Here is a 17,485-nt window from a genome sequence, read left to right as displayed (position 1 = left end):
GTTTTTCTTGTTCAGCTTTATGTCATGATTAGATAAGTTTATACACATCTCCATTTAGACTGTATTGTTTTATTACTGAATTTTAATAGCACAAACCAGTCCTCACCATACAAAGAATAATTTCCTTTTCACTGTTGTAATGGATTACATATTTAAATAAACATTATATACAATATATGGTGCAGGAAAAAAAAGTTCTACAGATTTCAGTGATGGTTACATGCATTGGCTGCCTTTGAATGTAAAATAAGGGTCTTTAAAACAGTGAGAATGTCTCATTTCCATCACAATGGATGTTGAAGTGTAGGTCACATTAAAGAAAATATGTATTTTCATCACCACATGGAAGGTTCATCATACCTGCAAGCAGAAACAAAGAATGAGTAAATGTGACTTCCAATATAAAATTGAAGACACGTTCAGCATGCAAAGCAATGTTTTTCTGGGCAATGCACTCATTTTCTTGTCTTTCACAAATACAAGTGCCTCAGGTGGAGGCTTTTATCTTCTGCCTCCCTGCCCACGCAATCCCCAACCCCCTCCACCCCACAAGTTTTTTTTTACTGAGACTAGTTGCAGCTAGCAGTTTTGCTGCTATTCCAATTAGACAACTATTTGGCATCACTTTTTCTGCTCTATTTGACACAGTACCACAACAGACCATGCACTGATCCAATGATAAATGTTTGCGAGATGAATTCAATTGACATTTGTAATTATTTTTTTAAATGAACGAAAATATTGGCTGTTCAGTTTTTAGTTTAAAACCTTTCAGACACACACCAAGACTTTCTAGTCCCACCATGGTGGGATTTTCTGGGGCAGAAGCAGCGATCCATTTAAATCCCCATTGACTTTGGCAAGACTGGATGAGCCTGTCAGCGAAAGGGAATGGAAAATCCCTCCCCACAGCCCGTCTGTGGGAGAGACTAGAAAATCCCCTCTCACCAGTACTTACTAGGGGAATCCTATTGAATAGCAGAGCAGGCTTAAAGAACTAAATGACTATTTCTGCTTCTATTTCATACATTCTTATTGCACTTTTAATGCAAAGTTAATTATAGGATCATCTGTAAACTAAACACAATATTGATTATTCCAAAGTTTAAAATCTTTGCAGCCTCGTTCCAATAATGCAATGATAATTATAATGCTATCAGGCTATAGCTTCTGTCTTCTTGTTACACTTGATTTGTTCAGCTCCACCATTCCCATATTCTTCACACCAAATACTCACCTCACCATCGATTAGGTCATATTCTGATAGCATGGAAATAAAGCTGAATTTATGTTTGTGTATCAAATTCAAAGTACAAGTTGAATGTTTGTGCAAGATAGTGGAGCTAAGGAATAACACGATAGCAAACTTTGGTAGTTGTTTATTGGCTACCAATAGTATTGGTAAAGTAGGGCATGGTATAAATCAAGCAATTAGAAGTGCCTGTAACATGGGGAATACAGTAATAATGGGGGACATCAACTCTACATTTAGACTGGGTAAACCCAATTGTTCTAATGCTGTGGAGGACAAGTTCTTGGAAATTATGAGAGATTGTTTTCTAGAACAGTGTGTTGAGAAACCATTGAGAAAATAGGTAATTTTAGGTCTAGTATTGTGCAATGCGAAAGGTCGAATTAATAATCTTGTTATAAAGGAGTCTTCAGAGAAGATTGACCATAATATGATAGAATTTGACATTACGTTTGAAAGTGATGCAGTTCAATTTGAAACTAGGGTCTTAAATCTAAACAAAAGAAACTACAAGGGTATGAGGGCAAGATTGGGAAACTACATTAAAAGCTATCACAGTAGGCAGGCATCTAAAGACTCATGATCTGTAACAAATTTATATTCCTTGAAGGCACAAAACCCCAACAGAAAAAGTGATCCAAATATGGTTAACAAGAGAAGTTAAAGATCGTATGAGATTAAACGAAGAGGCTTATAAATTGCCAAAACCAATAGTAAGCATTTTAGAATTCAGCAAAGGAGAACCAAGAAACTGACAAAAGGAAAAATAGAATATAAAAATAAACTAGCAAGAAACAAAAATGGAGTGTAAAAGCTTCTATATGTAAAAAGGAAAAAATAATACAGGAAAAGACAAGAGAATTTATGATAGGGAGAAATGAAATGGCATAGAAACTAAAAAAAGATTTTGGGTGAGATTTAGGCAGACCCATCCACTGTGGGTGCAAATCCTGTTATTGCCGCTAAATCTCACACCATAATGGGCCATAATGGGATTTGCACCAGAGAGGTCTCTGTTTCAGATGTCTCCCCCCCCACCCCACCCCATCCCGTCTGTGACATAATGAATTTCAACCTCATTATAAGGCCTTTATGTCCGGCATGGTTGAATACTGCCCCCCCCCCCCCCCCCATCCCCATTTCCCCCATTTCTTAGAATCTTAGAAACCCTACAGCACAGAAAGAGGCCATTCGGCCCATCGAGTCTGCACCGACCACAATCGGTGGAGAATGAATGCGTGGCTGAGGGACTGGAGCAAGGGACAAGGATTTGGGTACTTGGATCATTGGGACCTCTTTAGGGGCAGGTGTGACCTGTTTAAAAAAGACGGGTGGCACTTGAATCCCAGGGGGACCAATATCCTGGCGGGAAGGTTGGCTAAGGCTACTGGAGAGACTTTAAACTAGAAAGGTTGGGGGGAGGGAATCGAAATGAGGGGACTGAGAGCGAGGAGGTTAGCTCGCAAATAGATAAGGAATGTAAACAGGGTAAGAGGGAGGTTAGACGAGTGATGGAGAAGGGAAGTGCTCAGGCTGAAGGTCTGAGATGTGTCTATTTTAATGCCAGGAGTGTAGTGAATAAAGTGGATGAGCTTAGAGCGTGGATTGCTGCTTCGAATTGTGATGTGGTGGCCATTACGGAGACTTGGATGTCTCAGGGACAGGACTGGGTGCTTCAGGTGCCGGGTTTTAGATGTTTCAGGAAGGACAGGGAGGGAGACAAGAGAGGGGGGGGAGTGGCACTGTTGATCAGGGATAGTGTCACGGCTGTAGAGAAGGTGGACGCCGTGGAGGGATTGACTACGGAGTCTCGGTGGGTGGAGGTTAGGAACAGGAAGGGGTTGGTAACGTTGCTGGGTGTTTTCTATAGGCCGCCCAATAGTAACAGAGATGTTGAGGAGCAGATGGGGAAACAGATCCTGGAGAGATGTAGGAATAACAGAGTTGTCGTGATGGGAGATTTTAATTTCCCAAACATAGATTGGAATATCCCTAGGGCTAGGGGTTTGGATGGAGAGGAGTTTGTTAGGTGTGTCCAGGAGAGTTTCCTGACACAGTATGTGGATAAGCCTACTAGAGGAGAGGCTGTACTTGATCTGGTGCTGGCTAATGAACCTGGACAGGTGGAAGATCTCTCGGTGGGTGAGCATCTTGGGGATAGCGATCATAATTCTATCTCCTTCACGATAGCATTGGAAAGAGATAGGATCAGGCAGGCTAGGAAAGTGTTTCTCTGGAGTAAAGGGAAATACAGTGTCATCAGGGAGGAAATTAGACGGGTAAATTGGAAGGAGGCATTCTTGGGGAAAAGTACCGAAGGAAAGTGGAGGATTTTCAAGGAATGTTTGTCTGGAGCTCTGCATGACAACGTTCCGATGAGACAGGGGGGTGTTGGTAGGGTACGGGAACCGTGGTGCACGAAGGTTGTGATGAACCTGGTGAATAAGAAAAGAGAGGCGTACAGAAGGTTCAGAGAGCTAGGAGGTGTTAAGGATTTAGAGGAGTATACGGGATGTAGGAAGGAGCTTAAGAAGGAAATTAGGAGAGCGAGAAGGGGTCATGAGAAGGCCTTGGCGGGTAAGATTAAGGAGAATCCCAAGGCTTTCTACAAATATGTCAAGAGTAAAAGGATGAGATGTGAAGGCATAGGACCCTTAAAAGGTGAAGGGGGAAAAGTTTGTGCGGAACCGTTAGAAATGGCGGAGCTGCTTAATGAATACTTTACCTCGGTATTCACGGTGGAAAGGGATCTGGGTGGTTGTACTGCTGGTTTGCGGTGGACAGAAAGGATCGAGCATGTGGACATAAAGAAAGAGGATGTGTTGGAACTATTGAATGGCATCAAGGTTGGTAAGTCGCCGGGACCGGATGGGATGTACCCCAGGTTACTGTGGGAGGCGAGGGAGGAGATTGCGGAGCCTTTGGCGATGATCTTTGCATCGTCGATGGAGACGGGAGAGGTTCCGGAGGATTGGAGGATTGCAGATGTGGTCCCTATATTCAAGAAAGGGAACAGGGACAGCCCGGGAAATTACCGACCGGTGAGTCTAACCTCAGTGGTTGGTAAGTTGATGGAGAGGATCCTGAGAGACAGGATTTATGATCATCTAGAGAAGTTTAGTATGATCAAAAGTAGTCAGCACGGCTTTGTCAAGGGCAGGTCGTGCCTTACGAGCCTGGTTGAGTTCTTTGAAAATGTGACCAAACACATTGACGAAGGAAGAGCGGTGGATGTGGTCTATATGGACTTCAGCAAGGCGTTCGATAAGGTCCCCCATGCAAGACTTCTTGAGAAAGTGAGAGGGCATGGGATCCAAGGGGCTGTTGCCTTGTGGATCCAGAACTGGCTTGCCTGCAGAAGGCAGAGAGTGGCTGTGGAGGGGTCTTTCTCTGCATGGAGGTCAGTGACCAGTGGAGTGCCCCAGGGATCTGTTCTGGGACCCTTGCTGTTTGTCATTTTCATAAATGACCTGGATGAGGAAGTGGAGGGATGGGTTGGTAAGTTTGCTGACGACACCAAGGTAGGTGGTGTTGTGGATAGTTTGGAGGGATGTCAGAAGTTGCAGCGAGACATAGATAGAATGCAAGACTGGGCGGAGAAGTGGCAGATGGACTTCAACCCGGATAAGTGTGTGGTGATCCATTTTGGCAGATCCAATGGGGTGAAGCAGCAGTATAATATGAAGGGTACCATAGGACTCTTAAATCAGCCTCGCAGGTGGAGGATGCGGTCAAGAAGGCGTACTGGCCTTCATTAATCGAGGGATTGAGTTTAGGAGTCGGGAGATAATGCTGCAGCTTTATAGGACCCTGGTTAGACCCCACTTGGAGTACTGCGCGCAGTTCTGGTCACCTCATTACAGGAAAGATGTTGAAGCCATTGAAAGGGTGCAGAGGAGATTTACAAGGATGTTGCCTGGATTGGGGGGCATGCCTTATGAGGATAGGTTGAGGGAGCTTGGTCTCTTCTCCCTGGAGAGACGAAGGATGAGAGGTGACCTGATAGAGGTTTACAAGATGTTGAGAGGTCTGGATAGGGTAGACTCTCAGAAGCTATTTCCAAGGGCTGAAATGGTTGCTACGAGAGGACACAGGTTTAAGGTGCTGGGGGGTAGGTACAGAGGAGATGTCAGGGGTAAGTTTTTCACTCAGAGGGTGGTGGGTGAGTGGAATCGGCTGACGTCGGTGGTGGTGGAGGCAAACTCGTTGGGGTCTTTTAAGAGACTTCTGGATGAGTACATGGGATTTAATGGGATTGAGGGCTATAGATAGGCCTAGAGGTGGGGATGTGATCGGCGCAACTTGTGGGCCGAAGGGCCTGTTTGTGCTGTGGCTTTCTATGTTCTATGTTCTATAATCCCACCCAGGGCCTACCACCATATCCCTACATATTTACCCACTACTCCCTCTAACCTACGGACACTAAGGGCAATTTTTAGCATGGCCAATCAACCTAACCCGCACATCTTTGGACTGTGGGAGGAAACCAGAGCACCCGGAGGAAACCCACGCAGACACGAGGAGAATGTGCAAACTCCACACAGACAGTGACCCAAGCCGGGAATCGAACCCAGGTCCCTGGAGCTGTGAAGCAGCAGTGCTAACCACTGTGCTACCGTGCCGCCCACTGTACACTTCTATCATGATTTGACGTCACACTGGCAGGAATCACCACTGGTTTTCAAAGATGAAAACTAAGTCGTGATGACCATGCCCTGTAAAGCGCCTGGGTAGTGAGGGACATGGGTGGGCAGTGCCCTATCACACTGGCAGTGTTGAGGGGCCAAATGGCCTGCTCCTACATTCTTGATGCCAGCCTTATTGCTTTAATGCGTTTCACTTTTATTCTAGTTAACCTTTTACCTCACACCAGTTAGAACAGCAAAGTTGAATTTAAATCCTACCTTTTTCTTTCTAGCAATCAAATTAGCTTTGACAGATTTACTTTTACATTGTTCATTTTCTTGAACATTCCTTTTACTTTAAAATCCATGGATCATTGGAAATATTACAAGGCACTATTAAAAATCTAGACTAATTGTTACAGGAAATTGGTGTTAGGTATTTCCATGATGTGACTGTGATATGGCAAAAAGAATTGAATTTCAGATGGACTTTCCCATCAATTCTTAGATGTTTGAACCTACCATTATTTAAATATGTTCCTTCAACCTAGACTAAACTAATTAACTTTAATGAAGCTGCAGAAGTCAATTAATGCATATCCACCCCCATCTTTCAAATGGTGCATCTGGTGCTGTCACTACTGAATTGCTTGTAGCTGTACACTTCTGTCATGAAAAGCTGCATTACTAAATATTCTTGCCATGTATACTCACCTATATTTCGGAAAACTTTCTGAGTTTTCACTCAGCAGCAGATCAGTGATCACTGCCTCAGGGCTGGATCTCTTTCCATACCTGTTGCAGACAAAAGAGCCAAATGTTTTAAACCATTAGCAAAATTGTTCAGTTGATTAATTCAGCAAATTTTCCATTTTTTAAAAAAAAGCATGCATGTCAAACAAATTCTACTATTCATACTATTACTTCTGAATCACTCAATCGCATTTCTTGTTTTCATAGGTGGACAAATATGCTAATAATTATGCTTCCATTATGGTCTTAGATCTGGGTAATAAATATTTATGTAGTAATAGATAAACTATTGAAGAGGGTGCAAAATGATTTATGAGGATGACACCAGGAATGTAAAGTTATACTTATCATGAAAGGGTGGACAGGTTGGTCACTGTTCACTTGAAAAGGCTGAGGGTTGATTTAACCAACTGTGAGTACAAACACTATAAATAAAAACAACTAAAAATAGATAGTCCACAGTAAGTCAATCGGAACCTGAAGGAAGAAAGGTATTTCAGGTGCAACACTACCTCAGAACCGGCCAGAAACTGATCGCTTCATGAACTGGCCCCTATTGAAGAAGTGAAACATCATCTTTTTTTTAAGCAAATGGTGAAAAGTTAGGAAAAGTGAATGTTCAAAGAGATTTATGAGTGTACGTGCACTGATCATTAAAATGCTGTAGTTAGTTGCAAATAAAAATGAAAAAGATTAAATAAATGTTCGCCTTTATCTCTACAGGGTAACCGCTCAGGATGGCCCTGTAAAAATAAAAGGGTGAAAGTTATGTTATAACTATACAAAGCCCTGGGTAAATCACATTTTGAATGCTATGTACAGTGCAGACTCACCAGGACTCAGAGGGTTAAACTATGTGGAGAGATTACATAGACTGTAAAACACAAACAGGTGATTTGGCCCAAATGGTGGCATTTACGTTCTTCACATCGAACTATCAGAATAATTTTCTATTCCCTTCATCCTCATTTGTTGTCTGGCTTCCCCATAACTGTGTCTATATTATTTGCTTGACTACTCTGTGGTGACAAACTCCATATTCTCACTACATCCTTAGTAAAGAAATTTGTTCTGATTTCCCTATTTAATTTCATGGTTTTTTTAAATGATAGCCTCTAGTTTTGCTCTGTGTCTATCCTACGGAAGCACTTCATAATTTTAAAGACATTGGTTAAGTTAACACTCAGCCTTCTCTTTTCTGTCCAACCTTTCATTCCTGGTATATCCTCACATTCTTTTTGCACCCTCACGAGTACTTTGATCTCCGTTACTACATATATACTGATTATATTAAATAACTATAGATTATGTAAGCTAGACTTGTATTCAAAGATATTTAGGACTTTGTACACCGATCACTAAAGTGTAGTAGTCTGATTTGATTGAGGTTTAAGATTTTAAAAGCAATTGATTTGATAAATTGAATGTTTTTTGCATCAAGGGTTACAATCTTCAACTCAGAGCCAGGTCAATGAGAGATGTTAGGAAACATTGCTTCACACAAAGAAATGGGAGTCTTTCTGCCACAAAAAACAGCAGATGCCACCCTAATTAATAATTTAAAATCTGAGGTTGATAGATTTTTGCCAGCCAATGGTATTGCAGGATATGGTGTCAAGACAGGTGGATGGAATTTGGATACAGATCAGCCATCATTTCACAGAAATGTGGAACAGATGTGAGGAGCTCAATGTCTACGCCTGTTTCTATCCGATTCCCCCATCCAAAAGCTGAAAATTTGAGATGATAAATGCACCCATTTGTCAATACTATTAATCATCTGCACCAGGCGTAGTTTATCAGTCACAGACACAATTAAATTTTTACATATATAAAAGGGCTTCACCAAGATAAATATCTCAGCAGGCAAGGAAAACTCAGCATTGTATAATGTCAATGATACAGACCCATGTCTGGTGTGTGGAGTCTGCTTGAAACTAGCACTTTACATTAGCTGCAATCACATGATGAGGTCTGTTAGAAATCATAGAAACCCTACAGTACAGAAAGAGGCCATTCGGCCCATCGAGTCTGCACTGACCACAATCCCACCCAGGCCCTATCCACATATCCCTACATATTTACCCACTAATCCCTCTAACCTACACATCTCCGGACACTAAGGGGCAATTTAACCATGGCCAATCAACCTAACCCACACATCTTTGGAATGTGGGAGGAAACCGGAGCACCCAGAGGAAACCCACACAGACATGAGGAGAATGTGCAAACTCCACACAGACAGTGACCTAAGCCGGGAATCGAACCCAGGTCCCTGGAGCTGTGAAGCAGCAGTGCTAACCACTGAGCTACCGTGCCGCCCTGTTCAACTGTTCAACATTTAAGAACAGCAGGCTTGTGCATACACATACTCTGTCTTGGTAACTGCAATATTTTTCTTAAGTGTGGATTTTGCTTTGAGGCATATAACTTTGTTCATTTGTATTCTGCCTCAAGTTTTAAAATGGTGCAAACAGTATGTGATACTAAGAAATGTAGAGTACTGTACACAATGTCGGTGGAAAGTGACAATGTTCCAACAGCTGTACGTGAAATTAAAAAGACCTACAAATGTTAGGCTCAACACGTAACAGGGGTGAAATTGGCCAATGTCAGTGGCAAAAAAAAGGCAAAGAAAATTGGCACAGTGTAAGCAAGCTGTCAATTCATAATCATTGAGCTATTGCCATTTACTGATTTTTACCCTCAATATAGCCAACCAATGATGAGTAGCAGCCAAAAAACAACTGAATACCCGAGGAAGAAATAGTGGACAGAGTCAGAGAAAGCCATGATCACACTGCACTCTAGTCAGACCACATCTTGACCATCAACATGAAACATTAATTTTGTTTCTCTTTCTGTGTTTCTGCCTGACCAGATGACATTTCTTTGACTGACTGATGTCTCCTTGACCATGAGGTCCAGTTCTAGTCAGGGAAACACGAGGGAGACAAGTTAGTGTTGGAGGAAATGCAGAGAAGAAGCACAAAGATGATCCCTAGTGCCAGGGATCTGAATTACATGGATTAACTGGGTACCTTGTTTTCATTGTTGCCTGAAAAGAGGTGTGTAAGGGGTAGAATTGGAATATTTCTTGTGAATGTAGAACAATTGGATACAGATTCAAATTTCTGAAAGGACTTGTATTCAAAAATATTTCTTTCCACAAGGAGTGAACAACACATTGAATGGACTTCTAGATACACAGATTAAAACCATGGAATCATTTCACAATTGAATGTTATAATGGGAAGATTCTAAGATCTGAATTAAGATGGCCCAAATGACCTCTCATCTGTAATTGTCTGGTGAAATAATTCAGGACAAAATGTTGCAATACCTATTTCTTAACATATCAAGAGCATTTGTATGGTATCTGAAAAAATATCATGGTTAAAATTGGATTTTGTAAAATGTAATACATTGAAAATGCTTGACATATTCAACAGAATGGATACAGCTGGAATCCTGGAAGCTTTTCAGTTCCATTATATTTTCACAATGAGCTACTATGTTAAGACTGTCAGCTGATTGTAAGAGCATCAGTGGCTCCCATCAATTTATCATTCTAGTTGTATCTCTCAGACGTACATTGAGTAAATAATCTGGCATTTTAGTTTATTGAACCAAGTAGTCTTTGGATTGTTAAGGTTAAATTAAATGTTTTTGCATTGAATCACAGGTATCTGTTATTCAATTTAAATTATATTAACAAATTCCAATACTTCAAAATCATTAAAGCGTTTGTTTTCCTTGGGGCATTAATACTTAAGAGACTTCAGAGAGGCAATGATGTTAGGCTATGGATTGTTGGTTTCTTAAAGCAAAGACTATTGTAAATAATCCCAGCTAATAAACCATAAACAAATGATGCAATGGGATCACCACAATTTTACTCCCTGGTAAAGATCTACACTGTAATTTCCTATTTCTTTTATGTACAAGAAATATCATGGTGTATATTCTCTTCTTATACTTACAGGAATGGAGAGTCTTATAGGATCACATGTATAATTCTTTGAAGGGGTCAGCAGAAAGTGGTGAAGTTAAAACAAACAAGTGGGATGTTGGCTTTATTAATACAGGCGGAGTACCAAAGCAAAGAGTTGTGGCAAACCTTCTATAAATCATTACTCTATCCAATTCCAGGCTTTAGGGGAGGTGAAGGCCAAGTGGTATTATCATTAGATTATTAATCCAGAAACTCAGCTAATGTCCTGGGGACCCGAGTTCGAATCCCATCATGGCAGATGGTAGAATTTGATTTCAATATTAAAATAAGAATCTGAAATTAAGAATCTATTGATGACCAGGAGACCATTGTCGATTGTTGGGGAAAAACCACATCTGGTTCACTAATGTCCTTTGGGGGAAGAAAATCTGTCGTTCTTACCTGGTCTGGCCCACGTGTGCCTCCAGAGCCACAGAAATGTGGTTGACTCTCCACTACCCTCCAAGGGCAATTAGGGATGGGCAATAAATGCTGGCCAGCCAGTGATGCCCATGTATGAATAAAAAAGGATGCCAGGCCTTGGCAAAAGTGCAGAGGAGATTTACCAGGGATTTTGTTGTGGAGAGGACAGAGAAGTTGGGGTTGCTCCTATTATGCAGGGAAGGTTCATGTAATTATGAAGAATCTTGATAAGGAACTGTCAGTTCGATGAGTAACCCGAGTACACTTTTCAAACAAATACCAAAAGCACTGGAGGGAAGATTGGGACAATTATTTTAAAGGCTGGCAATTGTTTAGATTTGGAATGCACTGAGTGGGTGGTGGAAAGAGACTCGTTGTAACTTTCTATAGATAATTGGTTATTCCCCGAGAAGGAATATTTATGAGGCTATGAGGGCAGAGCAGAGCATTCATTTGAATAGCTCTTTCAAGGAGCTGTTGAGACAATGATGGGCCGAATGGCTCCATTTTGCTCGTTGCACTAATGACGGGGAAATGCGGCCTGAATTAGAAGATTGCCAGCTGACGGACCACATCCAAGGTGGAGTTTACCATCAATACTCTGCCAAACTATCCTTTAGTGACTCCGTTTTTAAACAGCAAGTTGCAGAAAAAACAACTTCTCATATAAATAAAGTATATCCCCTAACGCCCTGGTTCGCATTGCCAAAACACCAGCACAAGAACTTAGTTGTCCCGCACTCCTTGTCACAATCTTTTATTTCCAATCCTAGACTACCTGTTGATTTACTGCTCTGCATTATTAAATCCCTTAGTACTGGACCTGCAGACTTGAGCATGAATACTTCACATGGACTCCATTTCAGCCCCCGGGACAGAACATGCTCTGGAGATGCTGCGAAGACGGAACATTCTGCTGAAATGGGATCGCTGGGTGGCAGTGTGGGATAATTCTATGAACTCAGTAAGCCATGTTTCAGCGTGGCATTGAAGTCTGGTGTGGATCAATAACTAGGAAAGAAACTGGATCAGAAACAATGAGTTCCCATAAAGTGAAGTGTCAAGTAATTGGATAAAGGGACATTAAACGGGCGATGAAAGTACAGACGGGAAACGGCAGCTCCAGCTCTCCCGGATGCGGCCAGATCTGCTGAGTATTTTCAGCATTTTCCATGCTATTTCAGAGCTCCAGCACCCGCACCGTTTCAGTTTAGGTGGAGGTTCTATGAAAAGAGCTTGGAATTCTGATCTTTCTCTCTCAACCAATATGGTGTTAAAAAGGACATTTATCTCACTTGTCCTTGTGGCTCCCTTGCTGTATGTTAGCTGTCATTTACTTGCTTTACGACGATTGCGCCTCAGAAGTCACTCAACGCTCCTCAGAAGTCACTCTTATGCTCCTTGGACGCTTTACACCTTCCCTTGGTCCCGCCATGTATTCTGGAACAAACTAATTGACCAAACATCCGATCTCTCAATCTAACTGAGAAAAGTTGTGGTGTTCAGGTTTTCCAGCCACAGTATATTACATAGTAACTTTCTGTAACCTGCTATTAATTGCCATTCCACAGACATGTGGATAGACATTTTAGTGCCTCCCCAATCTCTGGTGTTGGAGGCCATTTAAAATGCAACAGTCAGGGCGAACCGGTGCAATAACGTCAGTCGGTTCAGCTTAGTTACACTTCGTGAAATAATAGTGAATGGGTTTGAAAGCAGGAACTGATCGAACGAATTTCCTCTTAGACCTGGGCATCGAGGAACAAAACGCCTGGGGACCATATGTACCAGATCAGACATACAGACCAAAACCACAGACAATTTACTAACTGTATCCTCTGTTTAAAGCAAAGAGAAAAGGCAAAATGTAATTATGGTCCATTTGTGACCACGAAATCAATTGCCTGAAAGTTATCGGTCCAGAGATTAGACCAAGGCCAAGTCCTTATCACATCACTTACGGGATGTTACTGCTTTCACTCTGTGCAAATGTTGGCCAATATTATTAGTTGTTTCTGGTCTATTAGCTTCACAATTGTCAACTCCACAGTGGAATTAACTCTTACAGAAATTGCCCCAATCCACCAAAACATTTCATTTGCATAGACCCTAACCTTGCATGGGAACCAATTCGTTCGAAGTCCGGTGTATTTAAGTCGTTACTCGGGGCGGGGGGGGGGGGGGACTCTACCCTGAGGCAGTGTTCACAAAGCTAATAGAAGTGAAGCTTCTCTGGACTCAATTCGTTTTAAATACGGCAAATACATCAGAAACACAGATTCATTTGAAAAAAACAAACTAGTGTTGCAGCAATCATCTTCTATATAGGTGATAAGAGATATGGGTTATGCGATATTCCCCGTTCCTGTTATATTCAGCTCTATTTTTCCCGCATTGGGCTCTGCGGGTGAAACTCAACCAGACCCAGTGGGAAGGCGCCACCGCCAGTTATTTTGCACAGCCTCGCTCTATCGCTCTCATTTATCCAGAGAAGGCAGCGGACACTGGACCAATCTCCCAAACTGTATGACAGATCTAATAGAAACGTGTTGTTACATGAGATATGCCGAGACAAAGCAGTTAATTTATTGAGTATTTATAAAGAATACCTTCACAACATTTAAGAAGCATTGAGATGAGCACTTGAAACGTCATAGCATGCAAGGCTACAGATCGTGCTGGAAAATTGGATTAGAATAGATAGGTGCTTGATGGCCAGCACAGACAGGATGGACCGAAGGGCCCTTTTCTGTGCTGTAAAACTCTCAAGTTAAAAAAACCTGTGATTGAGGTGAATCTTACACTAGCTGTCACATTGCCAATTTCAGCCTCTTCCCTCCTGTTGGTTCTGTCCTAAACCGCAAAGAAATAAGCGTGCAGCAAATGTTTAATTGCGACAAGCCCGATTGAAAGTGATACACTTGCCAGCATGTGGTCTCACCTCTGCCTTGTGATGAGGTTAATGTAGTGCCTCAATGCGGAGTAATATTTGGCCAGGTCCTCTGCGGGGGCACCTTCCCCGGGGTTGTCAGGCTTGGAGGGGTAAGCATCGGCAAATGTCCCTATGCAGATCAGCATGCAAAATGCAAATGTGAACACTCCCAGCCAGAGCTTCATGGTGCCCTGCATCTGAAAGGGGGGGAAAAACAAGTAAAGGAAGAGGAACATTTTCCAGACACGCTGTAGTTCGTGATCATTTAAACACAAACATTGATCTTTATTCCTTTGTTAAGGTGGAAGGGGAAATGACATTCGCAGCATTGTAAAATGCGCCCCAGAATGCTGCCACTTACTGTGGGTCACACATATAGAAGAGGAATTGTCAGTGTCATTGTAAAGGGATTGTCACTCACATCCTTTAGCTCCACATAAGGATCAGCGCAATTTCTCTCCCCAAAGGCGCCTACACACAAATCGGCCCCTTTTAAAGTTCTGTCCCACAAATAAAGTGTTTTATTTCCATTTTCGCTGGAGACCAGTTATTCACTTTTCATAATCCCCTGAATAATAACCGTTTGATATCGGTATAAGAAATGTTTTAACCAATGCTCGCTGCTAAATACATTCATTGAGAAAGTTTTAAACATAATCTTCAAAATTATTAACTCCTGGTTTTAAGATGCATCCAGCCATTCAAAATCACAACCGGCCAAACTATATCGATTCACACGCCCCGCGTTCTGGATTGCATTACCCATCACATTTAATGTGTACATTATATAAACCTGAACCTTTCTACCCCGGAACCACCTGGAATGCACTAACTGATCTATTGCCGAGTGCTGTCCCAAGTCCACATACTCACATTTCAGCTCTGCGGATGGTTGGAATCTGTTAGGAATCTGACAGGAGGTTGCCGCTGCTCTCTGGCTGATCGCTGCCTTTTTGAGTCTGAGCAGCTATTGACATGTCATGCTTTTTATGTGTTCCCTTGGTGGAATGAGGGAGGTTCCTGGTCACACTCAACTGACCAGAATTCGTTATCACATTCCTGCAAAGGCGAAACTACGTCAGTAGCGCCGGTGCTGGAGTCCTGTCACTTAGCGTCCTGATGCATGACTGATAACAGTGATTGCTTTCCACCCAATCAAAGGAAACTTCACGTCGTATCTACTCTGCATTCTTCCTCCTCTAATATCCCAAAGGAGAACCTGCAAGACAATGGCATTTAAAATAAACTTTAGCGACTCATAACTATTATCTATTAAGAACACTATATCTGAACACTTAGATTACCAGCCTCGTCATTCCCTGGACTGGCATCTGAGCAAATTGCTTCATGGCTCACTCACGCGGTGCATTTGCCGGCATAAGCACAACACATAAAATCACGTTTAATTCTGTTTGGGAGCCCACGGCTCCTGTAATAACTAAAAAAACTGTCCAGTGTAATTTTCTGAGTATATTACACCTAATTAACCCCATTTCCCCATCCTTTGTTTCTGATGTAGGCTGTCAGGCGACAGAGATTTAATAAAACATAATTAATACTAGTGCAGACACATTTTAAATATATCAACAATACCACTACAATGGGGTTATAAGTGCTTCGGGTCGATGTTTAATTAAAAGCACACTACTTTTCTGGAGTGCCTGGGACGTTTAACCCTTCAGTAGGTTCCAAATATTCAAATATGCACCAGAAGATACCTTGGCGTATTTCGAAAGGCTCTGAATAAAGTCAATATTGTATTTGCAATCTTGCAAGTTTTATTCTGCTTGGTGTAAATATATATGTGGTGCAAGTCGCTTCGATGTTTTTTAATGAAACGTCCCATCCCCATTCGCTGGATTTTCAAAAGGAGCTAAATGTTTTATGTACATATGGTATTTTTTGCAACTTAAATGAAGATTAAATGCAGTTCTTCCAAGAAGTGGGTGAATCATTACTCCCCCCCCCCCCTCCCCCACTCTATTTTGGCTGATTGTGAACGGCGCCTTGAATAATGTCACAGTTTTGTGTGCACAGCTGGTGTGCGTGGAATTGGGAATGTCCAATACTGCTGCAAAAAATCGCAGTAAAGCCGGCTCCAGCCAGGGGGAACATCATTTACTCCTACTAAACACCATGGGTACAAAGTTAAAGATCAAGGAACGCGCCATTCCCATGACATTTATCAAAAAGTCAATTTCAGTCTCTGAGCTCCACACACAAATCGCACACTGCCAGTCCTTGGCTCTTACACATTATTAATTAACAGGGGGGGAGAGAACCCTGCTTTCTGTACCACACAGTCACATTTTAAACATTAAGATTTTTGAAATACACCGGGAAATAAAAATACATTGCTTTATTTTCTTGGAGGCTTTCGGTGTTTGCAAATTAGTGTCTAAGATACTCGAGTGACGGCAGCTATTCCTGCTCAGGGGGTAACATTTGGGACACAATCCTTCGTTGCTGAGAATGCAGTGGCCAGCAGGCAGCAAGATGCAGAGAAAATGTGTTTGCTTACTGAATACTATGAAGTGCGACAGATGTGTTAAAAATGACACCCTGATCTCTGATTCATAGGAGGGGGAAAAAACCGTTTGCTGTTTCTGAATCACAGTATAACATCAGATGCTATTTGTCTGAGGAGTGAGATGTGCTCCTACGCTATCCAGACTTTCCGAAGTAACAGTGGGCGAAGGTAGGGAGAGGAAATCACTGAACTCGGTAATGGAGTAGACGTAATTGCAAAGTTCAGCAATTCATTTGAAAGAACACGTCAGCAAGGACCCCGAAGTGAAAGCTGCACCTGTTCTCGCAATAAGGCTGAATACTGATGATAGCAATACATTCAGACATCATTAGATAGGCAGTATAACGTGTGCTAAACTGATGGTCGTGATGGTGATCATATTCGGTGTGGAAGTTTATACATTTAAAAAAAGGAAAACCGGAAATCTAAAGGCTGAAAGAGATAAATATGTTCCCATCTTCTGCAAACTCTCCTCTGAAGTTAACTTGTGATTGGTTCTTACAGCCAAATATGTTAATTTCTAAATGAACACTGAACAATCACATTTTGCAGTTTACTGTGTGATGTATAGGACACCAAAATCCAAAAAGATCAGGGCACAGTGATGACAAAAGTTGGGGAAAAAAAACTACGCTGTTTTCTCTGGGGCAAGAAAGGCTGAGAGGAGATTTACTCCAGCTTTTTAAAACTTTGAATGGGTTTGTCGGAGTGAATGGAGAAAGACTATGCTTTCTTGGTTGGAAGTCAGTGGCAAGAGATGATCGATTTAACATTGGCACTGATTAAATAAGGAACAAGAGCAAGTTTGAGAGATATTTCTGCACACAGAGAATTTGTTAGAGGACTGCATGCTTTGCTACAAGGAATGGCTGAGAAAGACCTCTGCGGGTTTTAAGGGAAGTGTAAATGAACATTTGGGTCAGGGTGAGATTCAAGACTCTGAGGAGGAGTGGATGAGTGTGCGGGTGGGATTACT

The 17,485-nt window shown here is 41.9% G+C and overlaps 1 protein-coding gene across 1 annotated transcript; it reads right to left on the bottom strand.

The window, feature by feature from the left end:
- Positions 1-253: 253 nt before the first annotated feature.
- On the bottom strand, positions 254-14,176 carry npy (neuropeptide Y). Its single transcript, XM_078228331.1, has 3 exons — positions 13,989-14,176; positions 6,592-6,672; positions 254-360 (listed from the first exon to the last, which is right to left on the bottom strand). Exons 1-3 carry the CDS (start codon positions 14,174-14,176, stop codon positions 336-338), a joined length of 294 nt encoding a protein of 97 aa, XP_078084457.1. The 3' UTR covers positions 254-335.
- Between the last annotated feature and the right edge of the window lie 3,309 nt (positions 14,177-17,485).

The sequence above is a fragment of the Mustelus asterias genome, chromosome 2, assembly GCF_964213995.1.
Source record: "Mustelus asterias chromosome 2, sMusAst1.hap1.1, whole genome shotgun sequence".
Taxonomy (NCBI): Eukaryota; Metazoa; Chordata; class Chondrichthyes; order Carcharhiniformes; family Triakidae; genus Mustelus; species Mustelus asterias.
Note: the sequence above shows the minus strand (reverse complement) of the source record. Positions and strands in the feature narration are given on the sequence as shown.

Coding starts and splice junctions, on each gene's coding strand:
- npy (XM_078228331.1), bottom strand. CDS start 14,176: ATGCAGGGCACCATGAAGCTCTGGCTGGGAGTGTTCACATTTGCATTT. Junction 6,673..13,988: donor AACCTCATCACAAGGCAGAG/GTGAGACCACAT, acceptor TGTCTGCAACAG/GTATGGAAAGAGATCCAGCC. Junction 361..6,591: donor GAAAGTTTTCCGAAATATAG/GTGAGTATACAT, acceptor TTCTGCTTGCAG/GTATGATGAACCTTCCATGT.